Source organism: Carettochelys insculpta, chromosome 30, assembly GCF_033958435.1.
Source record: "Carettochelys insculpta isolate YL-2023 chromosome 30, ASM3395843v1, whole genome shotgun sequence".
Classification (NCBI taxonomy): domain Eukaryota; kingdom Metazoa; phylum Chordata; order Testudines; family Carettochelyidae; genus Carettochelys; species Carettochelys insculpta.
The window spans coordinates 1,817,296-1,841,795 of record NC_134166.1 but is presented as its reverse complement, the minus strand read 5'-3'; the positions used below and the strand labels follow the sequence as shown (position 1 = coordinate 1,841,795).

Below are 24,500 nucleotides of genomic sequence, written 5' to 3'. Positions count from 1 at the left end.
CAGCCACTCAGACCTGGTTACCTGCTGCTTTCTCTTCAAGCTGTCCCAAGAGCAGCTGCACGGACCCCTCCTGCCCCAGCTGGGTGGGGAGGCGAGTGAGTCGGGCCACGCCGCAGACGGGCAGGCAAGACCCCTGGCTCCCCATCCTGTACTGTGCCCTCTGGCCGCTGCCCGTAGCCGGCTGGGGAAAGGGCTGCGGGGGTGGCGGGCGGGGACCAGCATCACAGGCGCCGGCTTTGCTCTGGGTTGTGCCGGCTCCGTGCTCCATGAACCTCCTCCTTGTCTTGGGCCACAGCAGAGCGGGTGGCAGCGAACCCCGCGGGCAATGAACGGCCCCTTCCCGGAGCAGCGAGCCAGAGCCAGGAGCCTGCTGCGCCCTGCCGGGGTGCGCAACGGGCGTGTCAGGAGGGGCCCTGGGCGGGGACTAGTGCGCGGGCCGGGCCGGAGCTGTGCAGTGGGCAGCGGTGTCGCCTGCGCTGCCCGCGGCGGGAGGAGCAGCAGGGGCGGCTGGCGGGGGGGCAGCGCTGGGCCCTGGCTGGGAACAGCCCCCCGCGAAACTACATTTCCCAGAGGCCTTTGCAACAGGGCCGCGCGGGCCCCGCCCTGGACTGCGTTTCCCAGCGGGCTCCGCGCGGGCCCCGCCCCGGACTGCATCTCCCAGCGGGCTCCGCGCGGATGCTATGGCGGCGCTGGCCGGGGCTGGCCCGGGGTCCCCGGGCTCCGGGGCTCGCGACCTGTTCGCCGAGGGGCTGCTGGAGTTCCTGCGCCCGGCCGCGCGCCAGCTCGACTCGCACGTGCACGCGGTCAGGTGCCCGCCGGGGGTCCCAGGAAGGGGGGAAGTGCTGGAGGGCGGGGGCCCGGGAAGGGGAAGGCCACCGGGCCAGCTCCTCGCGTGGGCTGGCAGGTGAGCTCAGTGCTGGGCAGTTCTGGGTGGATCCTAGTGCCGGGGGATTGCCCAGCCCGGGGGTGGTCCTGGGCAGCCCCCGCTCACGTGCGGTGCTGACCGATTCCCTTTGGGCTTCCCCCAGGGAGAGCCAGGTGGAGCTTCGGGAGCACATCGACAGCCTGGCCACAGGTGAGCCACATGCCAGCCTCAGGGCCCAGGAAAGAGCAGGGGGCCGGTTGGGGCTTGGGGCCCATCCCTCTGGCTCCCGTGTCTGCCAAGCAGCCTGGAGGGGACAAACCCCAGCTCCGGCAGCTGGGGGGCACGTAGAGGAAGCAGAACCACTGCTAGCAGGGTGGCGCCGAGCACAGGAAGCCAGACTGAATGTCATGGACGGTAACTCCCGGCAAGGGCTGTAGGAGGGGAAAATCTTCCCCAGGTCACCTTGCTGGCGGGGAGCCCCACTGCTCCAGTGGGTTAGCTCCAACCTGAGAAAAAAAGATTGTGGGGCCAGTCCTGCCGTGGGGCCAGATTCTCCACTGGCTCTGAAGTAATGCAGGGTCTGTGTTCTGGAGGTGGAGGTGGGGAGACCCTGCTCCAGCCTGGCTCCCTGCTCTCCCTCTCCTCAGAGCTGTCCAGGATCAACGAGGACCAGAAGATTGCCCTTGATTTGGACCCCTATGTGAAGAAGCTGCTGAATGCGCGGCGCAGAGTTGTGCTGGTCAACAATATCCTGCAGAATGCCCAGGTGGGTACCCCCCGCCCTGCCGGGGACACTGCTGAGCGCTGCATGTGGGAGGGAGCCTGAGACCACACATTTCTGCAGCACTCTGATGTGACGTAGCTGCCAGTGGAAGGTCAGGCTGGTATATGCTCCCACACCCCCATGGCCCTGAATCAGAGGGGCTGAGAGATTGCAGTGGCTGCTTCCACAAGCTACTCCAGGTTCCGCCATGGCTGCCCTGGCTTGAAGGGTCACAGCTGAGTGACTGGCCAGCTCAGGCGAGTAGCTGTGGACAACGGTTGAGGTAGGAATGTGGTGTGGAATCCCGAGTGGGCACACTGAGCAGCTCAAATTCTTCTTTCCCCCAAGATTATTTTGTGGGGACAGTGCCCCTCATGCTTGGCCTGCCCCAGAACTCACTCCTATAGCCCCAGGGTCAGTAACCAAGATGAAAATGAGCAGCTCCAATGCCTGTAGGGGAACCCCCACCCCTGCATAGCTTGCCCAGAGCGCTGGCCTATGTGTGCTAGCAAGTACATAGGGCAGTGCCCACCAAAGCCTGTGTCCGGGAAGGAATCCATTTCAAGGGGACTAGGAGCTCACACTGCTGTAGCTCTGGGTGTGGCTGGCAAGGATTACAGGAGAGGAAGTGTGCCTGGGCTTAGACAGCTGACCAGCACACTGCTGTATGAGCATCACCTCCCCTGATGTACATCTCCCCCACCCCCCAGGAACGGCTGAGGAGACTCAATCACAGTGTGGCAAAGGAGACTGCCCGGAGGAGGGCCATCCTGGAGGCATCAGGTGGCTACCCCCAGGGCTCCCCCAGCAAGTGAAGGCTGGGGAGAGCCTTGCCCCAGAGGAACTTTCAGGACTGCTGCAAAATGATACTGGAGCTGGTACTATGAGTTCAGTGGGGAGGGGTAATGAACACCGGGCCCTGCAGCAGCTCACCTCTAAACACGAGTTGAAGGGCTGAAGTTGCATGGGGGAAGAGGATGGCAGGGCAGATGTCTTACTCCCTGGTGCTTTGAGGGAGACCTCAGCAAACAGGGCAGGTGACTTTTTGCTGGCAGTGATGTCTTCCTTTTTTCTCAGGGCGGGAGGGTGGGAATGGCATGGTGGCATGTTAGGGGAATAGCACCTGAAAGTGTCTCCTGGTGGGAGGGAAATGTGGCCTTTAGACCAGCTGCCTCTGAGGTTCATGCAGGTGGCTTGTACGAAGCAGCTCCATTCACCAACCCGTTACCCCCACAGAATGTAGTGCTGGTTTTGGAGGTGGTCCAATAAACGGCCTGCTGCTTATGGATTGTGCGTCAGATGGGCATACATATGCTGGGAGCAAAGCTGCTGCTGTCAGGGCACCAGTGGGACACTTAAAAGGGATTTGGCTGTCCTGAGCCAATCTTTTCCTGCTAGTTGCAGCTGTACGCATGGAGCTCAGCACTAGAGGAGCAGGCAGCTCTCCTGAAGGCAGCAGGTGGGAAAATCAGCTTTGGAATAGATGGATGGATGGGCTGCAGCCGCACACACAGACAGGCTTTACCCCAGCCTCAGAGCCATGATCCCAGACGGATGTTTACCCCTACACGAGTCAGGAAAGACACTTAAAAGGGGGAACCATTTTAATGTAACCTATAAAAACCAAGACAAAATACAAAGGACCATTTGCTTAGTTGAAGTGGAGAGATGATTGAGGACGGGCTCAATCCCGGGCAAGATTCTTCATGTGCTTCATCCTGCTGGCAGCCACGGGGTCAAACTGCAAGAGTCAAGCAACCAGCACATCAAAATGAGGTAAAGCATAAGTTTAAGAGCCTGAGGGGGACTAGCTGTGAGGAAGCAGAGCGTGTCCCACTTATGGTGAGATCTCACTAGTGAGCAAGCAGCAGCTGAAGGAGCATGTCGTCTGGCTGTCCCCTCCCCTGCGTTATGACAGATGTCTATGGAGGGAGCTAGCCTGGTTGAAGAGGATGATCACAAATCCCTAGTCATGCAGTGCCTCACAGCAGGTTTAAGCTTAGGGACATCCCATCAGAGCCTGTTAAGTCCACACCCTGCAGATAAGGTACCTGAGCTGGCTCAGTTCTGTGCGAGCAGTACCAACGTGGACTGGGAGTTTCCCCTTTTTATGGTCTCAGACATTAGACGCAGGCAGCTGTCTTTAGAGGGGGGAGGGGATGGTGCAGCCCCAGACAGCTGAACCAGACAGACCACTTTTGCCTCTGATCTTTTCCAGCTGTGTGTGGAATGGTTTTTGTGCACCACCAGTAAGAACAAAATCCAACCTGCAGGGAGGGGGAGCTCTAGCAATCTGGTGGGCAGCATACAGGGCACACTGGCTGAGAGCCTTCAGTTCCAGGTAACAGTGATGGGCAGCATCAGGCTGACACCAGCTGGTGGTCGTTACCTGGGCAGGTCACTCCTGAGTCTCCATGCTCTCTTCCTCCTCTCCTGCAGCAGTTTCTTCTTGATTCTCCTCTTCCTCCTCCCCTTCCTTCTTCTCCGGAGGCTTCTCATAAGCCTTCTCTGAAGGGGTGACAATCACCCCATCCCAAGTGGACATTTCTGAGGCTAGGTCTGCAAAGCACAGACAAAGCCATGCTGAAGCAGCACAGTGCCCTGCTCACATCCTCACCTGCACCCTAATCCCACTGTTACTCCTCCCAGTGGCAATGAGAATAATTGCCAGTGGTGGGAGAGGCTGAAGCAGCCCTGGCCTCCTGCCATTTCTCCTGCTGGGGCTGTCCCAAGTAGCTGACAGTAGACCCCTTGGGACTCACTCCTGAACTGCCTTAGTTTTCCCACTTCTTCCCTCCAGGGCAAGTTGTCAGGTCTCAAGGCAAGCAAGGAAGCAATTCATTTAGAGGGCAAGAGGCTGCCCCCCAGATCTAGCAACAGCCTCCCCCATGCAGGGACCAGGCATGTTCTTTTCATGTCCTTGAGTGGGGTTGTCTGCACACTTGCTGTGCTGAGTCTGACCAAACCAAGCCATAGAGAATGGGCCTTTTCTGGCGGAGCCTCTCTTGAGGTTTAAGTCTTTAATCTTCCACAGCCTCCCTGAGGTATGGAACAGAGTGCTGGCACTGTCTGGCCATGTTAAGCAGCAGTCACAGAGCACCAAGCCCCTACTTACAGCTTGCATCTCCCTCTTGGCCCAGGATCTTCCTGTAACCTCCATGTGAGAGGATTCGGACAAGCGTCTGCGCCGTGTAACACACCATGTCCTAAGACGGAGGAGAGAATGAATGCGCATGCAGGGCTCCCCAGCCTGACTAGCTCTGTGCCTGGCACTGTAGCAGATACATAATCCCGGCAGTTCAGTGTCTGGCTCAGTCTACCAGATGGCCTGGAATGGACTAAGTTACAAACTCCAGGAAAGAGAGAGCAGCTTTCCAGCTGTGCATCACACTCCTCACTACAGGGGCTGCTGGGCCTTGTTTCAGCCATAGGAGCCAGACCTCACTGCTGCCGATAGAGGGACTGAGCAGTAGCAGCAGTGCTGTATGTATGCACAGCGCTTGTCTCCCCAGGACCAGGGGAGGCTGCTCTCCCCTCATTCACATAAAGCTTGGGCTGGTCTTAGCCAACAAGGCATGTGCCTGCCTAGGAACTGGCTGCTGGAAGTGGCAGCCTCCCAATGTGTTGCCTCATGACCCTTGGGTACAGGGATTTGTGTCAGCTCCTCATCTAACCATCCTGGCAGGAAGGGCTGAGCTCCACGCTGGCAGCTGAACTAGCCCCAGGAAAGAGAGAGAGCCAGAAAGCTCACAGATACACCACTTAATATTCAGTCAAGAAGCTGTGGAGTTCTGCCCCATTACAGAGTGCCTAGGGGCCACACTATTCCCACGGCCAAAGGTTAGTTCACCTGCTGTTCGAGGGTCATGACTGTGTGGACTCTGAAGTTGCCACTCTCACAGGGATCAGTGATCCCAACAGATCCAGGGAGGAACAGCCCAGCAGCCAGGATCTGAAGACAGCGCCTGGGGGGTAGACAGGTGTTAACACAGACAGTTCTACACATTTGACGCTAATCCCCAGCACACCTGCTACGAGCATCTTTGCTGAGCAGCCAGTGCAGCACAGGAGAGGCTTAGCGCCCAGCCTAGCAGCTAAGCTAACACACTCCTGACAAGGCATCAGCCTGCCTGGGTGACAGCACCAGCACGCTGTGTTCTCCTTAGGCCTGGGGTCTGCTGTCACCACATCTGACCGACTTAGGCCAGACTGTGCCAATGCTACCAGCCACCACTGTCCTTAGCGACGGGCAGCAGCGCGTTTCAGGGGGTTCTGAAAAAGGGACAAGGCAGCCAGAGCCCAAAGCACCAGCAGCCACAAGACTTCCAAGTGGGCGTTCACTTTATCTGCAGCACATGTACCTGTACGCAATGTTGAGAGCCAAGGGCTGCCTCGTAGGGTTGTTCATCACAGCATAGTGCCCCTGGAGGGGAGGGAGGCATTAGACACACGGGTTTGTTTATCAAAGGCCAGTTTTCAAGCTCCTAGAATCTTGCTGCCTGAGCTGCAGAGAAGATGGCTGCACACGTACCAGATCCCTGCAAACACTAGCCAGGGAAGCCATGGTAGTGCTTCAGGTCAGGTTGGGAGTCTACAGCAGCAACAGGCAACCAAGAAAAGCAAGCAGGCCACATGAGCGGCCCTCCTCAGTCCTCAACCCACTGGGGTCCCTCCTGCAGTTTGCAGACCCACCCTCCAACATACATGCCAGCTGTTCAAATCTCAGGGAAGGAACAGGGACACAGCGTGAATCAGCAGATTCAAGATGCTTCTAAAGTGCTGGCGGAGGGAGTAGGAAGAGCAAGGCTCTTATGCCCTGGGGTGAAGTGGGGAGGGTTGGCAGCCTGCTGGTGGAGCCCCAGGTTGCCCACCATTCATCTACAGGGAAACTGCACTGCTCGTGTTTTGGATCCAACCCCACCTCCATCCTCACATACCAGAAGGTCAAGGATCCATGGAGTGAGGGGCTCAAAGCCAGGAAATCGGCTTCTCAAGTCCTTCAGCAATCGGATTAAGACTTTCACGCTGAAAGGGGATGTTTTAAAAGTACAATGGTCAGAAGGTTTTCATGGTGTTCGGAGGCTCAGCCCCGGAGTATTATGGATGACGTGGCTTTGGGCAACAGGGCTCAAGCATTCTCACACCACAGCCTTTGATAGGGCCCTGCACCTCTGTCCAGAATCAAATCTGGAAGAACACAAAGTTTCTTCTTTATCAGTTACTCTGCTAACCAGCATGCTGCCAGAAAAGACTGGCCATGAAAGGAGGGGAGAAGAGAGCTGGTAGCCTGCATGGAGCGAAGCTGCCAGGGTTTTGGCTAGACAAGGATCTTCTGCAATCACTACCTCAAGGAGTATGGATTGGGAAATAACCTTGCCACTGTATATAGAGAAGTCTAGAGCAGTGAGGACCACCAGCTGCAGAGAAACTTACGTAGATTGAGAAGCGTTTTCTTCAAACCAGCGAGCATGTCTGATTGCAGCTAGTGCACTCTGCAGAACTTTGATATCCACTGAAAGAGGAGAGGCAGGCAGAGTCAGAGTATTTGAGGAGAGTCAGCCCAGCAGCAAGTCAAGCTGCTTCCCTTGCTTCTGTAAATATGCCCTGGGGCATGGACACAGATTTAGCAAACAACCCCCATAGCCCTCCAGCAGGTTGTTGTACAAACAGGGCCGCTCTGCAGTGGACAAATAAACTCCTCATCCCCACCCACTAACCAAGCAGCCAAGTAAAGCTCAGAGGTTTTCTTACAGTGAAGCTCTGGATCCAACTTGCGAAGGTTAGGAGGCACAGTGGTGATGAGTATCTTCACTGTGGCATCAGCAGAGCTAATCTCAAAGCCAGTTTCGTTGGTTAACATGGTCAATACTGAGGGGGAGAAAGCCAGTTACTCAGCAGGGTTTTGAAATACCACAGACCCCACCCAGCTGAGCCCACGACACAATGGGTACAAAGAAGCAACAACACTGGTCTCTGCCTTGACTACTCTGTACTTCCATTCACTAGCTCAGCTTTGAACAGATTTGTACTTGGAAGAGCTCAAGCCACAGGCAGTCTACAGAGAAAGCGTCTTTATTCCTCAGCAACATTTGTGTCATTGCTTATTCTGCTCATCTGCATCCCCTTCGTGTCACGCTGCAGGCTAAGTTACTGACCTTCAGTAGGATCCTGTGCTCTCAAGCTTTCCACCACTTTGTTTCCCAAGGCAGCAACAGCTTCCACTAACAAGAGAAATACATGGTTACACTCCTTCTAGCCCCTGTGCCTTCCCCAGTCAGCAGCAGATGGAAAAAACAATGCTTACACGTGGGCAAGATTTTCAGGATCACTACCAGATCAGCCACATTGTGTCCCGTTGTCATGGTGCCCTTCTTGTAGGACCCCACCTGGCGGACTTCTTCGATTTGCTGGTTTATGGGAACAAGCCAAAAATTAATGCCAACAATTCTATTTGTGTGGTGCCCTTACGCGCCCAACCCTCCAGAGGGGAGATGGAGCCTTTATTTGGAGCAAACAAAGCCTGTTTTATATGGTGAACTCTCATCTCTGGCATTCTGTCATCTGGAACTCTCAAATAACCAGTATTTTAACCATAAGTAAGTTTTAGTTACCTTTTTCCTTAGTATAGTGAAAGTAAATGCAAATAAGTACAGCAAATACAGTATAAGTTTAGTGTACAATACTACTACTGTTGTTGGTAAAGTACTCAGCATACATTTTTCTTAACATCTAATTTTGCTTCTTTAGTGTTATGCATTGCTAGGTACACCTCTCTATTACCCAGAATATCTGAATATCCAGCAACCTGCCAGTCCAGGAGCTGCCAGATGAGAAAGCATTTACTGTACCAGTTGTGTCTCTAATATTCTTCTGCCTCAATAAAACATCAGAATAAAGAATATCTCAAATAAGAAGATAGTCTCCTTGACTTGAACCAAATCCTTGCCAGACTGGCACATCTTGCTGGATATATTCTCTGAATAGAGTCTGACTCACCACTTCGAAAGTTCCTGGGGCTACAATCAAGTTGTCTATCACGTTGTTTATTTTAGTCACCAGAGAGAGAATGGATGCCTGAAAAATAGATCAGCGAAAGTGGTTGTAGCAGCAGACAGACAGACTAGAACCACGAGACACCAGGCAAATACACAAGCGTTGGAAGGATACAACCCCAGTACAAGAGATGCACTAGACAGGTTAATTCAAGCATGTTTAGAAACTGTTGTCTAAATAACACCGTGATTTCCGTCACCATCATCCCACTGCATGCTACATCTCCTGTGATGTGGCTAGAGGAAGAAGACTAGGAAACTAGTCCTTCCTTTACATGAAGAACATTTTTTGTACTTGTACAACACTAATCAAATCAGCGCTCTACTAAAAGCAACCTGGTGACACCCTGAACTGTTAACAGGTTTCCAGTGGTGAGCGCCCAGCATGCATGCTTTCTTAACCTGTTCAGCAGAATTGGGAGCCAGATCCTGGTTTCTCTTCAGTAAGGCTTCACTGAATGCTGTCTCGTCTGGGGCAGGTTTCACACGAGGGAAGGCCATTTCACACTGAAACAGAATTAGATAGATATTAGATTGAAAACTATGTCTCACTGGGGTGGTGCCTGCGTGGCTCATTTACCAGTTTTTAACTCCACTGTTTATATCCATTAGTCACTTCAGAGCATTTCCTTCTGCCCATGGCCTGCTCCACTGCAACAATCAAGGTGGGCATTTCATTTTAGGGGGTTTTGAAGAGAGCACGCAAAACTTCAGTCCTGTCTACACATCTTCATCGGGGCTCAAATGACCAAGAATCACCTGAACAGGTCAGTTATACCACAGAGCACATACTCTACACAGATTTCCGTTCCCAAACAGCTCTATGAAATCACAGCTGAGAGGTGAGATTAAAAAAATTCAGAAGGTGCCCTCCTTAAGCGCCAATGGGAGTTGTGGGGGTTGTTGCTGGGAGCAGTGCACACAGACTCCTTTCCCCTTAAGGGGGCAGTTACCAGACAAAGATATGCTGGTCCCAGCAGAAGCAGCCTGTGGGGATGCAGCAGGCAGGGAGCCTGCCCAAGGATCCTGTTGGACAGGAGCAGTGTAGGGTAAGTGCCTCCAGGTCAGAGCCTGCACCTGGGATCCCAACTTCTTCCACACCCCAAACCCCTGTCCCAGGTCACAACCCAAATCCTCTATCATAGAATCATAGAACCCTAGCGCTGGAAGGGACCTCAGAAGGTCATCTAGTCCAGGCCCCTGCTTCAAGCAGGATAAACCCCAACAAAATCATCCCAGCCAGGACCTTGTCAAGCCAGGACTTAAAAACCTTGAGGGATGGAGAATCTATCACCTCTCCAGGTAAAGCAGTTTTTCCTAATATCTAACCTACACCTCTCCCTCTTCAACTTCAGACTATTACTCCTTGTTCATTACTCCTGTACCCCCAACACTGCTCACAACATCATCCAGTCCCTGCACCCTGAGTCAGAATCCACTCCTGCACCCAAACCCTTTCCTGTACTCTAATTCCCTGCCCCAGGTCACACTCTCTGCACCCCAACCCCATACTCCAAGCTCAGAGGGGGAGCTGTGTTAGTCTGTATCCAGAAAAATGAGAAGTTGTTGGCATGCATCTGATGAAGTGGGTCTTTGACATTTTTTTGGAGCGTAAACTTTTGTGGGCAGTCTATAAAGTGCCACAGGACTTCTTGTTTTTACCCCAAGTTCCTTTCTGCATCCATCCTCCTCCCTTAAGATCATAGAAAAGTACAGCCCTTGACCACTTACAAATGTATTCCCTGTCAAAAATTATTGCCCACCCCCGAGTTCAGCTATTAGATGCCACAATCTGCATGGTTCTACTGGGCACTTTATGGGTATATCTTGCAGCAGAGCACAACCTACAAGCTGCAAAAGCCTAATAGAAGGCAGGTACACAGGGAATTAGGTTAACATCTTCTTATTTCCCAAGGAGGCTCACAGCTGGGGCTCTTTAAGGACCAATCAGGTACTTGCTGCCAGGGTAAGCCTTCTGGCTCACTATAAAAGGCTTCCCCTCGAGGTAGAAGGGGCCATGAGTTGCACCAGGAAGAGATGCTGAAGAACTGAGGTATGGAGAAGACAAGCAGCAGCTACCGCTGCCAGGTACAGGGGAAAAGTGCTGAGGGGAAGTGGTAGACATGGCCCAGGAAAAGGCTGCTGAGTTTGGGGTAGGCAAGAACCCCATCAGCTGCCTCTCTTTAGGGTCCCTGGGCTGGATCCCAGAGTAGTGGGTGGGCCTAGGCTCCCCCCCCACCCTTCCCCTGGAGACCTGATATTCCAGGTCAGAACAACTAAGCCTGCTGAACGGGGCTCACACACACCCCAACTTGGGACTTGCCAATGATGAGTATGGCTCAATAAGCGGAGTCCCTAGTATTTGGAACAATTCCAAGGCAATGAGAGGGCCACCAGAAAGTGCAGGACCCAGAGTAGAACTGACAAGGGACTTGTCACAGTCTTCAGAGCAGTTTGCTCAAGTTACCCCCAGTTTGATTCCTGCTCACAAGAGGAGTCTAACTCAGGGGTGGCCAACCTTTTTCATTGGGGGCCATATGGCAATGTCACATTTTGGGGACTGAACACTAACTCCAAACCAGCCCCAGTCTTAAACCCCTCACAGCCCCAAACTGAGAACTAACTGGCCTCATGCACGCTGTATGCTACTGGTGGGCCGCTGATGTTTCTTTCCCAGCCCTCCTACTCCCTTCTCTCATGTACTGCACAGCAGGGGCAACTCCCTCCCCTGCTGTGCTGAAATAATGGACTCAATTGAGTCCCTTTAACAACCAAATCCTTCCTGTCAGCTGTTAAACCAGTTGAGTTCTACTCTTAGCACAGCAGGGCAGGGAGCCAGAAGAATGAGCAGCAGCAGCAAGAACCACAAATGGTTCCTTAAAGAGCCACATGCAGCTCAGAGCTCCCTAGTCAGCTTTCAAAAGGGTGCCGCTGCTGGCTCCACAGGCCAGACTGAAAAGGCTCCCCAGGCTGCATTCTGGCCCATGGGCCATGTGTTGGCCACCCTTGGACTAGCTCAAATGAAGTGGTGCTTTGTGCTCCCCTGTAGCTGGTTTAAATGTGAAGGGATGGTATAGTTAAGCTGTAAAACAACTCAATAGAAGTTTTATAATATTTTGCACTGTTGCTGCTCTGTCTTGCTGGAACTGAACTGCACTTGAGCTACTCTACTTTCTAACTCAAGTGTGCTAACTGTGCTGTGAAGACACCTGAAAGCAAGTTTATTTTTCAACCAAGAATGTAATCACAACACAGTGGTTCCTGGACCTGGTTTGTACACCTAATACCACAGACTAGCTAAACTAAAGCAGGTTACTCACCACATAGAAGTCAAAGGGGATGTGTGGCACAAAGGGCCTGAACCTGGGAGGAAAAAAAAGTGACACAGATGAGCTCTTCTGATGACTTTAACCACTCACTGCTGTTTAGTGATGGAGCAGACACCCTACACCAGGTTGACCTACTGGTCCAATAAGTCCTGCACTGTGGCTGGTGAAGGGTTTGCTTTTCTTTTATAACCCTCTATCTCAGCCTCCTCTGTAAGGACTTCTCACTCTATGGGAGAAGCTTAAGTTTTTTTTACCTAGATGTCAGGAAGATTATAAACAGAATTTCACATGCTGGCTTGGACTCTCCTGCAGCAGAAAACAGGGCCAGGAGCTGTGCAGCAGTAACTAGAGCACCTTGCAAGAGAAGGGTTTGACAGCTTAGCAGGGTTCTCAATAATAGCTCTTGATTATGCTGTAAATGGTCAGATCTCCCCACGCACAATGAATCTTCCTGAAGCTAAGATCCTGGGGTTTTGCTTCACGCTATGTGGATGAAGTGCCCTTTCCCCTCTGCCTCCTACCTACCGCTCTGCAACAAGCTGGTTGCCAGACCCACTCCAGCAGCAGCTGCATTTCCGAGCTGCTGAAGTCTCCCTGCGGGAGAGGCACAGCAGGGCCCAAGCACACCGCACCTCCCGTGCGGAGGGGGCTCACGTGCTACCCACGCAAGCTGAGGACTTGGTTTCGAAGGCGCAGGGGACGGCTCCCTGCGCGTGAAGCCACAGGCGAACAGGGCTGCGGCTGAGACGCTCCCTGTAGGCCGGGCCCGCGTGCAGCGGCTGAGGAGACGCGCACGGCGCCCGCAGGCAGCCTCGTGTCCCGCCCAGTAGCGCACGTCGCGTGTATTCCGCCCAGGGCACCACCGCCCGCCCCGAGAGCGGCACTTACCCGCTGCCAGGGCCGCCCCTGGACCCAAAGCGCCCGCCGCGGCCACGGCCTCGATCGCCCCTGCGGGAAGGAGGGAATTCCGCGGATCAGTGGAGGCGGGGAGGGGAGGGAAAGGCCCGCAGAGGCGCCCCCCACCCCAGGGGCGACCCCCCCGGGCAGCCGCCGCCCCCCGCCCGCCACGGGGCATCCCCCGAGCCGGGCCAGCCCGCGCCTCACCTCATGGCTCCCGCCGAAGCCGAACAATGGAACCCGCCGCTGTGGAGAGGAGAAGCCACCGGCCGCGCTACCCACTCTCCAACAAGCCGCCCCGCTATTGGCTGCCCGCCGCATCCCGCGCGACCGGTCCCTCCAGCATTCCTGCTTTGCCTTTGGTCTTCTCACCGATCAGTCATGACGCAACGGAGTGGCTGACTCTCGGCCAATCACAGGCCGGCCGGGGCGGGAGCCAGACGGGGTCGTTGGAGAGCAGGAGGGCTGGACTGAAGAGGCCGCGCTCTGTAGCGCCCAGTACTGGCCGCTAGGTGGCGTGCGGGAGAAGGGCGTGTGCACATGCGTGTTGAACACTCGCCAGCGCTCACCGCTCTATATAGAAGGCGGCGAAAGCCCTGTTTGCAGTAGCAGAGTGGCGCAGCGGAAGCGTGCTGGGCCCATAACCCAGAGGTCGATGGATCGAAACCATCCTCTGCTAGTACGTATTTTTCAGCACCGCCACACCCAGGGGACAATTTTGCTCCCCAGACGTTCGCTTGGGGCATCACCGCCTTGGGGCGTCAGCGTGTGACGTCACTGAGACTTGGCGTCATCACCTCAGGAGCATCTGGGTGTGACATCACTGCACCAATTTTTCTGTGCAGTGGTGTTCAGATGCCATGCCCTTGTCTGGCTGCTCAGGTGTGACATCACTGCACCAGTGTCACCTTCCTACATCATCCGGATGTGAAGTCATTGTGGGGTGTGACATCACGGTGACAATGTCACAGTGCAACAGTTTTTGGGTGTGATGTCGTTGGTGTGCAACAACACTGTGCCAGTGTCACCATGCCACGGCATCAGGGTGTGCCATCATTGTTGGGTGTGACATCACTATGTCTGTGTCACAGTGTGACAGCTTCTGGGTGTGACATGGTGGTTCCCATGGTACCCCCGGGTGATTTAATTGCAAGCTAGAGCCCACTGGAGCTGCCAAACAGGCGCTGAAGTGACCCCTGGGCCCCACCAAGGTGCCTGGGCTAATGAGTAAGTGGAGGTCACCTGAGCTCGGGCTGGGCACATGGGCAAACGCCCGGTGCCGCGGGAGGGGGTGTCCAGCCCGGACATGTCCTCCCCCCGCAGCGCTGAGCGCACGCCCCGATCCTGGGCCCGGGGCCCGGGGGGGGCGGGGCGCTGGGCCTCGTGCAGCGCCCAAGGTCCCGGGGAGCGGCGTGTGGCCGGGCCCGGCGGCCTCTGGGGGGCGCTGGGCCCCCACCGCGCAGCCCGGCCAAGCCCTGTGCTCGGCGCCCGCACTGGGGCGGCCTCCCGGGCACCTCCCTCCCTGGGCGGGGAACGCGCGGGCCGGGCGGGCAGCGCTGGGTGCGCCGGAGCCGGGGGGAGCGGGGGAGCCGCAGCGCCGGGGACGGGCAAAGGGCGGCCGGCAAGGGCCTTGTGTGGTAGATACACGTGTGTGTCACTCACGCGCGCGCTTGTGTCACACACACACACACGCCTGTCACACACACGTACACACCTCTGTGACACACATACGTCTGTGACACACACACACACACACGGGCTGAGCATGATCCCCGCAGAGGTGCCGGGGGGGGCGCCCGGGCGGCACTCAGCTCTGGGGCTTTGGGGTCCCTGTGCCCGCCGGTTCTTCTCGCTTTGCGGGATCCCCGCGGGGCTCCTGACTCCCGGGGCTGGGGATTTCGGGGCGCCAGGCGAGCGCGGGAGCTGCGGCTGCTGTAGGCGGGGACTGGGGGGTGCTGGGACAGCCCGGTGTGGGAGGGCTGCAGTTCCGTGCGCTGCCCCCGGGGGGCGAAGGCGAGCTGGGGCGGGAGCGGAGTCCAACGGAGCTGAGCAGCACATGGGACCCGGCAGGATCAGGCCCTGGTCCCTCCCCCGCAGATTTGTCTCCTGCTTCAGCCTCTGTGGTAGAGGCTGGACGTTCACACACACCCCGGCCCTGCCCCTGCATCTCTGCCCCAGTGCCCCCCGGTCCTGCCCCCTGCCCCAGTGCCCCCCCGCCCCCCGGTCCTGCCCCTCTGCCCCCCAGCCCCTACTCTGGACCCTGTCCCCCCGCCCCCCGGTCCTGCCCCACTGCCCCAAGCCCCTTCTCTGCCCCACTGTCCCCCCGCCCCCCGGTCCTGCCCCTCTGCCCCCCAGCCGCTACTCTGGACCCTGTCCCCCCGCCCCCCGGTCCTGCCCTGCTGCCCCCCCAGCCCTTACTCTGGACCCTGCCCCATCGCTCCCCTGGTCCGGTCCCACTGCCCCCCAACTGGGGGTGCTGAGCAGTGGCCGGATGGCGCCACACTCCGCCGTGCAGCTGGGAATCTTCCCGTCCCCGGGCCCGCCCTCCGCCCCTTCCATCTCACCCCATTGCACCCCCTCCCTGCCCCCCGACTTTCGCTCCCTCGGGGACGCGTCCGGCGGTTCCTCCGGGCCCTGGGGCGCCGCGACCCCCGCCCAGCCCGGTGGGTGCCGGCAGGTGCTGGGCCGGAGCGGCGCGGCCGGGCAGGGAGGGGTTAAGGCCGGCTGTGAACAGCGCAGCCCTCGCGCCCCGCCGGAGGGGAAGGAAAAGCCGCTGCCGCCCGCCCGGCGCTGGTCACTCGCTGCCCGCGGCTCTGCGCTCGGCTCCGCTGCGCCGGGAGGGACTGGAGCGCCCAGCCCTGCGGCCCCTCTGGGCTTGCTCCGGGGGCGGCTGGCTCGGGGCAGCTGTGGGGCAGGAGCAGGACAGCCCGGGGGCTGGAGGGCGCAGTGGGGGGCCCGTGTGGGGCAGTGGGGGCTGGAGGGCGCAGTGGGGGGCACTGGGGAGCTGGTGCAGGGCGGCCGGGGGCTGGGTCTTGGGGGCTGGGTGGGCGCGGGGGCAGCAATGCAGCCGTGACACCATGCGGTGGGCGCTGGTGGTGCTGTGCGGGGTCCTGAGCCTAGCCGGGGGGTCGCGGGGCCAAGGAGCCAACCTGACGTTGGCCGTGCTGCTGCCGCGGCACAACATGAGCTACCCGTGGGCCTGGCCCCGCGTGGGCCCTGCCATCCGCCTGGCCATCGAGCGCGTCAACCGCCAGCCAGACCTCCTGCCGGGCCACACGCTGCGCTGGGTCTTCGGGAGCAGCGAGGACAAGCACGGCCTCTGCTCCGACTGGGCCGCCCCCGTGGCCGCCGTGGACCTCAAGCTGGCGGACGACCCCGACGCCTTCATCGGGCCCGGCTGCGTCTACACCTCGGCGCCCGTGGCCCGTTTCACCAGCCACTGGCGGCTGCCACTGGTGACAGCCGGGGCGGAGGCCCACGGCTTCGACAACAAGGAGGACGAGTACGCGCTGACCACACGGGTCGGGCCCAGCCACCGCAAGCTGGGCGAGTACGCCGTGGGGCTGCAGCACCACTTCAACTGGACCCAGCGCGCCCTGCTGGTGTACTGGGACGAGAAGATGGATGACCGGCCCTGCTACTTCGCCATGGAGGGGCTGTACGTGCAGCTGCCGGCAGTCTACAACCTCACCGTGCTGGACATCTCCTTCAAGGACCGCGACCGGCCCAACGCCACCTTCCTCATCCAGGAGATCAAGAACAAGGGCAGAAGTGAGTCACGCCCCCCCCCACTCTTAGCCCAGCCCCCTACGTGCCCCACGGTGCCACGACCCCGTCCCTGTGCGACTTCAGTCCATCTCCCCATTGCCACCTGCCCCATCCCACTCCTCCTTCCACGGGGCAAGTTCCCGCCCTTGCTCTGCACTCAGTCCCCCCAGTGCCATCCTACCATGACACCCCCTTCACCCACCCAGGGCGAAGGACCCCCTCACCTCCTGAGCACACACCCTCTGCCACATGGGCCCCCTCCTCCCAGCCCCCAGTGGAACCACTCCAGTCCATCACTCCCATTTGGCCAGCGGGAGGGGAGAGGGAAGGGGAGGGGAGTGCTCTCCCCATTGCTTTGTGTTCACTTTGTGCTGTGTGGCCGCCCCGTCTGCCTGCCTGGCTCCCTGCGCTGGGCTGGGGATCTAAGCAGTGCTGGGGGAGGTGCAGAGCTGGAAAAGGCTGGGGCTCGCAGGGAGTGGTCACCCCATTCAGCGGTTCCTCCACCTGGTACAGCCCCACAGGGCGAGCCACCAGAGAGGGCGGCTTGGACAGGGGGTGTCTGGGCCCCACCAAGGCCAAGGGCTGTCCCCCAGCCCCGGGTGGGGAGTTCTGCTTGCGGGTTTGAATCTGGTCCCAGCCGCCCTGGTGTGCTCTGTCCCACAGGCAGGGATTCTCCCTGGGAGATGTAAGGGCACGTGACAACTCGCTAGCCTGGGGCCCAGCGCACAGCGCCTTGGGTGAACCACATGGTGGTGGCAGTTGTGTTTTACCCCACCCTGGACCCTGGAAGGCGGGTGGGAGCCGTACCATCGGGACCCCAGCTTTCCCCAGCGCAGCCAGCGCCTGCAGGCCATAAGAATCCCCCCAGCCCTGCTGTCTCTGTGCACATGGCTTCAGCTCCAAGAGCCTGATCCAAACCCTGCCGTAAGAGGAGACTTGCCATGGACTTCCATGGGCTTTGCATCAGGCCCTGGCCCCACAGAAGGGGGCTGGGGCCTTGGCTCAGACCTGCACGTTGGAGAGATGACCCCCCAGAGGGGCAGTTAAGTCCCCTGCCACCTCTCCCTGTGTCCAGCCGGGCTTGGGCCCCCGGAGTTTTCCAGCTGGCTGGGAGCCGCCCACAGGGATTAAGCAGCGCATGTCCCGGGCACGCGTCCCTCTCTGTGTGCAGAGGCAGAGGGATTTGCAGAACTCCCTGAAGGCCACTTGCCACAGAAAGATGCGGAACCAACCCCGAGACAAGGAATCTGCAGAATTTACATATCGTGAAATATAAAACCCAGGGCCGTGATCTGCACCCAGTTACCCAGCGTGCCCCCAGGCAGCCAGGCTTGGGCCACAGCTAGTCGCCAGCCCCCGCTGTGGACTCCATTGCCCCGGCTGCCAGACCCTGTGCAGTTCCGGTAATGCCAGTGCGGATAAACAGGGTGCTACCGGCTAGTCCTCAAACCTTGCGTTCTGCTGGTAGCGCTAGGCACTGTGGCTGGGGGAGGTGAGCGCCTGCGCGCCCATTTAGTTGTGGGAAAACTAGTATTTGTGGGGCTTTGTGGGAGAGAAGTTTGGTTGTTGTAGTGGAGAACTAGGTGATTAGGCAGCATCAGTGTTACACTGACTCATGTGTGCCAGAGTGCAGCTTTGCACACGAGTGCACATGAGTTTCCACATGTGTTTGCAAATATGTGTGCTTGTGTGCACACATTTGGATGTGTGTTTTATGTACGCATTTCTGCGCCTGTGTGTGCGTGTGCATTCAGAGGTTTGTGTGTTTGCAGACACGTTTGCAGGTGTGTGTTTGTGTATCCATACCTGTGTGTTTGTGTGTACAAGTGTTTACATGTGGGTGTGTTTGCGTGTGCACGTTTGATGGCATGTGTTTGTGTTGCACGCCTGTGTGTTTGCATGCCCGTGTGTGTCTGTACCTGAGCAGATTACTGTGTGTGCTGGGGTGGGTCCAGGCTGGCGGAGCATCCCGCTTCTAGTATTTATTTTACCCTTGCTGGATTTGTGGGCACCGGGCATTGCAAACGCTCCCCCCGTCTGCTCCTTGCTCCTGCTGGACAAAGTCCCTGACCCCACAGCTTGCCCTGCAGCATGTGGCTCCTGCCCCGACCAGGGGAACAGCAAGCAACATGGCAATCAGAGCCAAAGCTGCTATGGCAACCCGGCCGTCTCTGAATGGCAGCGCCGTGAGCCTGCCCACCAGGGCTGACCCTTGGGCCAGGCTGGGGGGGAGAGCCCCACAACAGCAAGCTCGGGCAGCGCCTGCCGTGGCTTTGGGCCCACGTGGTTCAGAGCAGGATCTGGTGCCCGAGGCTGGGAGCTCTGCGGGCCTGGGCTGTCTCTGTGCTGTGTCCGTGCAGCGCCTGGCGCAGGAGGCTCAATGTGGGGCCAAGCATTTCAGTGCTCCCAGAAGAGAGCCGGGGGCGTGGGATCAGAGCTGCTGGGAATTCCCACAGGCGGGGAGGGGCCTCGCTGCTGACAAGAGGGGAGGCGGGGCGGGCTGGGTTCGCAGAGAGATGCCTGGGGGCAAGCACCCCAGTTGTTCTGCCACCTCCCAGCTTCCTGGCTCCAGTGAGGCCCATCCTCCTCCTACAGGGCCCAGCCAGGCGACTGGCTCTGGGTGGCCAACGGGAGGCCTGGGGGCAGGGACCCCGCTCAGTAAGCAGGGAGTGGATTGGAGTGGAGTGACGCCCCCCCAGCCCCTCTGACAGCTGGGCGGCCCAGCACCACGATGGGCTTCCCACAGCCACACTGCGATAGCTGGGAGGGAGGTGGCCCTGCGGCTGGTCCGGGGGGCAGGGTGCCCCCATGCATGGGGAGCAGCCAGCCTAGGCCTGCTTCACAGCAAACCATGAATCCAGCCAGTGGCCCCAGAGGTCTGCTCTGTGGCACCCTTATTCTGTTCTGTGGGCTGGCCCTGAAACTGCCCCTCTCCTGCTCCCTCCCACCACAGCCCAGCCCTGAGGCAGCCAGTCCAAACCAGCTGCCCTGCTCCAGTGGCACACAGGGAGCCAGGTCTGCTGCCCAGCTTGACAGCAGGGGCCGGGGCACAGAGCCGCGTGGGGTTCCCATCCAGCCTGCTCCGCCTTGGTGCCCTTGCCTGGCCAGGGTCGATGGGGGCCTGCAGTCCGCAGGGCGGTGGGCTCTGAGCTGCGGCTCCCAGGAGGAGGGACGAACCAGGCTCCACACCCGGTGCTGCCCCTAGAGGGGAGCATGCTGGGGCGAGATGGTGTGATTATTGGAGGCCTTGGAAACCCTTTGGATGCTGCCAGCCCCCCAGTGCTAACTCTTGCCTGACTGAGCGTCTGCCATGGGGCTGGCTGTACCGCAGAGCCCAGCCCCCGGCACACTGTGTCCTTCTGCGGCTGAGTCCTTCGAGACACCTGCCCCAGAGCTTGCTCAGCTCTCAAAATGCATCTGTTTCTGGAGTGGGCCAGGGGGGCTCCTACCAGCCCCACAGCAATGCTAGGCAAGAAGTGAAGAGGAATCTCGTGGTGGAGGAGTCTAGGGAGGCAGGCTGGTCGCTGGCCAGGGATCCGGGGCCATTATCTTGTCTCCCGGAGGAAGGGCACTTCCCTGGGCCCTGCTGCCTGGGGTAGGCGTAGCAATCCCAGGTTCTCACCCTGGCCTGAGCTCCCCGAAGGGCATTGAGCCATTCATACAGAAGCACAGATCCCCTCCGCCTCTCTCTGGTTTGTTTCCTAATGTGTGGGGGTTTCTGCATGCCTTCCACAGCTCACCCATGTGTCATGGGCCCAGCACCACAGTCACTTGGTGGAGATTCCCCTTTAATTCAGCTGCCTGGGCTTGTGCAGCTGGAGAATGTGAGTTTTATCCCTGCTGGTGCCATGAGGCTCCAGGTGGTCCTGGGGTGGGCCCAGACCTGCTTGTGAGCTTCTTACCTCACCTCCCCAGGTGGAGACAGTGAGCAAAGTGCTTGGTAGGGCAGGTGGCTATCTCAGGCCTCTGGGGTGGAGCCTGTGGGGAGCAGGGTCTGTAGGGAGGAGCCCTGGCAGGAGGGCAGGGGCTGCTGTGGGACAACCTGGGGCAGGCCGAGCTGGCTGGGAAGTGGGAAGAGGCCGCGGCTGGGACTTGTGCCAGTCGGGGTTTCCTGGGGGACCCTGTGACTGCCCCCGGATGCCTGCGTGATGAAGTGCGGTGTGTGAGGATTTCAATCCCCTGGGTCGGCTGCATGTGGTTCCCGCTGCCCTGCAGTAACACGAGAGGGGTGCCTCAGTTTCCCTAGGCACAGCAGCCCTGCGAGGTGTGAAGGGAGTTTGGGTGTGATGACAGGTACTCAATGGCCCTCCTTGGTGTCCGTAACCCAGGCAATGGGTTGACACCTTTTCCCTCCCCCCCACAAACAGGACCGAGGCGGGAGGGGCCGGGCTGGTTTGAACTGGAACTGGGCTGGGGGGTGGGGCAGTCTGGTCTGGCTGGAGAGGGAGGAAGGGGGCCAGGGCCCGGCTCAGGGACCCCTCTGGGCCCCTCTCCCCAGGACAGTTGGCGCTGAGGCTTCTGGTTCCTGTGCTGACAAGTCTGTTCTGCGCCGTGTCCCTGTTGCCCCATAACCCGGCTGCCCTCCCGGCTGAGCCAGAGTCACCTCCGCCTGCGGGTGGGGGCAGGCCCTGGGGACCCCCCACGCCGGGACAGCCTGTGGTAAGGTTGTTCCCTGAGGCAGTGCTGGCGTGGAGGCAGAGCACCTGGTGGGGTGGCTGTAGGTGGCTCTGACAGGCGCGGCTTTGGGCAAACTCCCAGGGGGCTCTGGCCCTGATTAGCGGCCAAGGGAGGGAGATACAGCCAGGTCCAGGCTGCAGGTGCCTGGTGTAGATCCAGAGCCTGCTTCCTGCCTTTGCTGCGGGGTTCACAGGGTCAGGTCTGTTGTGTGTGATGAGCTGCAGTGGAGCTCCCGGGTCTTCAGGCCAGATCCCCCGCTAGGGTAAATGACGCAGCTCCATTGGCCTGAACTCCCTCTGTGTCCCACCCGAGGCCTGGGGCCAGAGCTGCCCTTACGGGCAGGGGCCAAGCAGAGGTGCAGTCACAGGGCGCTCGGCAGGACCGGGCCTGGTGTGGGGGTCCCGGGTGCTGACGGGCTCCCAGGGTCCCAAAGGGCTGGGGATGGCATGGGGGTCCTGGGGGTGGGCAGGTTCCCAGGGCCCCATGCGCCCAGGCCTGATGTGGGGGTCCTGGGGGCAGTCGGGCTGGCTCCCAGGGTCCCGTGGGGCCGGGCCGGGCCGGGCGTGGGGGTTCCAAGGCAGACGGGCTTGTCTCTGAGTTTCACAGCGTTGGGTCTGCGTCTGCTGGGTTTGTTTTGTCTCGGCGGTGGTGGCTATTTCTGGGCCCTGGCGCGCTCCCCCCAGAGACATTCCCAGAGCCAGTCACTGCTGCTGGCATGGGCAGGGCTGGCCCCCAGAGCTTGGCTCTGCACCTTGGCAGGGGCCGTGGGGCGCTGGGGCAGGAGCTCCGGGACAGCCGGCCCAGCTCTGTTCTCCCCGAAAGGGGCGCTCGCCCCTTCCGCAAACTGCCCTGCCAGCATGCCCCGAGCCCACCCCTGCGGCCCCCCGGAGAGCCGGGCTCAGGGCCTGTCATCTCTGCCGCATGTCTGGAGACAGCCACTCCCCAAGCTGACAGGGCCCTGCCCCAGCTGGCCCCTCTCCCTTCCCTTCCCTGCCCTAGCCAGCCGCTTTCCCTGCCCTGCCCCAGCCGGCCCCTCTCCCTGCCCGGCCCTGCCCCAGCTGGTCCCTCTCCCTGCCCGGCCCTGCCCCAGCCGGCCCCTCTCCCCGCCCTGCCCCAGCCGGCCCCTTGCCCTGCCATGCTGGGGAGCCTGGGCCGGCCCTGGGAGCCCTGCGTAAGTGGCTGCAGTGGCCGGCCGGGGAGGAGGTGCTGAGTCAGTGCGGCAGGAAGCCACGGCCGGCGCCCTGGCTGCAGAGGGGCTGGTGCTGACTTGGCCTGGCCGGCCCCTGACAGAACGTGCCCCCTGACCCCGGCCGCTTGGCTGACACGCCAGGCTGCGCAGACGGAAAATAACAGGATGTCCCGTCCAGCTGGGGCCCAGGAGGGGGGCTCTGGCTGGGCTCTGCCCAGCCCCTGGGTGCCGGGCGGCAATTGTGGCCATGGCGCCTGCCCGGCCGTCGTCACCACTGGGTGCTTGTTGCCTCTGGGGCAGCCCTGGGCTGGCTGCGTGGGCATCGCTCTGGCCTGCCCGGGCCATGCTGCGCTGTCTGTGGGCACCGCTGCCAGGCTGCCTGACGCATGGGGCTCTGGGAGTCGGGCCCCCACCTGCTGCCCACCACAGCGCTGCCTGGCCCAGCTGGGCCAGCCTGGCCGCTGGCGCCCGTGGGGGAGTCCGGGCTGAGCAGCTAACGTGGTGCCCTGCCCTCACCTCCCCCTCGGCTGGTCAGGGCACAGGTGGGGCCGGGCACAGGCACGAGCTGCGGCTCCGTAGGTCTGTGGCTCGGCAGGTGCGGCTGGCGCGCCGGGTGAGCGCAGGACGGGCTGTCTCTGCTCAAAGCTCCAGTGCAGCGGCTTTGCCTGGGGCTCCACCTCCCCGACCCACGGATGGGCTGAGGAGCAGAGTGCCCCTCATCCGCAGCCCGGGCAAGGGGCACGGCTCCGTGCCAGCCGGGAGGGCAGGGCAAGGCAGGGCGCTGCTGCTCGCAGCTAATGCTTTATCCTCCATCCCTCCAACCCCACGCCTTCCAGGGCAGGGACCTGGAGCTTGTGCCGCATGCTGGCTCTTGCTCCCCTGCAGCCCTGGATGTGCCTGGCCGCAGTGGGTGGAGGCTGGGCCATGTGTAGGGAAAGCGCTCTGCCCTGTCCCATCGCTGGACCCCTTCCCCTCCCAGAGCTGGGGGGGAACCAAGGAGTCCTGGCTCCCCCGCCCCAATCACTGTGTGGACACTTATGCCCTGAGAGGGGAGTAGCCCCCCCCACCTTCACCCCCAGCCCTGGTAATGGCGGAGCTCCAGGAGCCTGAGCAGCCAGGCCAAGCGCACCCCTCCCCGGCCCCGTGCTGGCTGCATACAGGGGCCTGGCCCGGCCCTGGGGAGGCAGGCTGGGATGCAGCTCGCTCAGCTCCTGCAGGTTTCACAACCTCCGGGTGGAGCGGCTCTGGCCAGGCAGGCGGTGGGGGCTGGGGGGCAGCTGCCTTTCCAGCTGAGCGTGGGAGGAATATGGAGAAAAGTGCAGGCAGAGCCCTGGGGGTTTGGCTTCCCAGCCGTGCCTGGCAGGAGCCCGGACCCGCACTGGGGGCCACCTGGCCACTCTCAGCAGGGGGCGCTGCGGGGCACAGCCAAGGAGTGCTAGTGGCAGGGGTGGGGCGGGTAGGGTCTCTCGTGCACATGCACAAGTGGGTGCATCGTGTATGTGCACAAGTGTGCATGGCTGGCTGTGCATAAGCTGTGTTGATCACACGCCCAGCCAAGCTCGGTGGGGTGACCCCTGCTCTCAGCTGCGCCTGCCTGCCCGAGGGGCGGCCGGGCCGGGCTGCAGCTGAGGCCAGTAACCCACCCTGCCTGCCCAGGTCTGGGGCAGCAGGGAGCGTTGGGGTCAGGGCAGGACCTCGGGTGCTTGGGGGTTCTCTCCTCTGCTGCCCTGGCTCTGGCAGCACCAGAGCTGGAGACCCTGGCTACGTCTACACGTGCAGTCAACATCGAAATAGCTTATTTCGATGTTGCGACATCGAAATAGTCTATTTCGATGAATAACGTCTACATGTCCTCCAGGGCCAGCAACGTCGATGTTCAACTTCGACGTTGCTCAGCCCAACATCGAAATAGGCGCAGCGAGGGAACGTCTACACGTCAAAGTAGCACACATCGAAATAG

At 59.8% G+C, this 24,500-nt stretch overlaps 3 protein-coding genes and 1 non-coding gene across 5 annotated transcripts in view; 3 read left to right on the top strand and 1 right to left on the bottom strand.

Moving 5' to 3' along the window:
- Nucleotides 1-647: 647 nt before the first annotated feature.
- SNAPIN (SNAP associated protein) lies at nt 648-2,916 on the top strand. Its single transcript, XM_074981096.1, has 4 exons — nt 648-808; nt 1,029-1,075; nt 1,513-1,631; nt 2,339-2,916. Exons 1-4 carry the CDS (start codon nt 681-683, stop codon nt 2,441-2,443), a joined length of 399 nt encoding a protein of 132 aa, XP_074837197.1. The 5' UTR covers nt 648-680; the 3' UTR covers nt 2,444-2,916.
- A 298-nt stretch (nt 2,917-3,214) lies between these two features.
- Nucleotides 3,215-13,212, bottom strand: ILF2 (interleukin enhancer binding factor 2). Its single transcript, XM_074981095.1, has 15 exons — nt 13,114-13,212; nt 12,898-12,957; nt 12,001-12,043; nt 9,083-9,187; nt 8,625-8,702; nt 7,933-8,035; nt 7,784-7,849; nt 7,380-7,496; nt 7,062-7,140; nt 6,566-6,653; nt 5,990-6,051; nt 5,479-5,593; nt 4,744-4,834; nt 4,018-4,187; nt 3,215-3,369 (listed from the first exon to the last, which is right to left on the bottom strand). The coding sequence occupies exons 1-14, from the start codon at nt 13,116-13,118 to the stop codon at nt 4,027-4,029; spliced, it is 1,173 nt and encodes a 390-aa protein (XP_074837196.1). The 5' UTR covers nt 13,119-13,212; the 3' UTR covers nt 3,215-3,369; nt 4,018-4,026.
- A 301-nt stretch (nt 13,213-13,513) lies between these two features.
- Nucleotides 13,514-13,585, top strand: TRNAM-CAU (transfer RNA methionine (anticodon CAU)). The gene has a single exon. It is a non-coding gene; the product is annotated as a tRNA-Met (tRNA).
- A 2,328-nt stretch (nt 13,586-15,913) lies between these two features.
- NPR1 (natriuretic peptide receptor 1) overlaps nt 15,914-24,500 on the top strand; it is a 32,158-nt gene continuing 23,571 nt past the window's right edge. Inside the window, exon 1 of one of the 2 annotated variants that reach the window (XM_074981080.1) lies at nt 15,914-16,677. In XM_074981080.1, coding sequence (XP_074837181.1) covers nt 15,984-16,677 — 694 coding nt within the window. In that variant the 5' untranslated portion in view covers nt 15,914-15,983. The remainder of the gene's footprint in view (nt 16,678-24,500) is intronic. The other variant, XM_074981081.1, reaches the window with a different exon arrangement.

Excerpts from the sequence above, each read along its gene's own strand:
- SNAPIN (XM_074981096.1), top strand. The coding sequence starts at position 681 with ATGGCGGCGCTGGCCGGGGCTGGCCCGGGGTCCCCGGGCTCCGGGGCT. Across the intron at positions 809-1,028 it reads TCGCACGTGCACGCGGTCAG|GGAGAGCCAGGTGGAGCTTC; the intron begins GTGCCCGCCGGG and ends GGCTTCCCCCAG. Across the intron at positions 1,632-2,338 it reads ATATCCTGCAGAATGCCCAG|GAACGGCTGAGGAGACTCAA; the intron begins GTGGGTACCCCC and ends CCCACCCCCCAG.
- ILF2 (XM_074981095.1), bottom strand. Across the intron at positions 7,141-7,379 it reads GTTGGATCCAGAGCTTCACT|TGGATATCAAAGTTCTGCAG; the intron begins GTAAGAAAACCT and ends CTCCTCTTTCAG. Across the intron at positions 4,835-5,478 it reads TCATGACCCTCGAACAGCAG|GACATGGTGTGTTACACGGC; the intron begins GTGAACTAACCT and ends CCTCCGTCTTAG.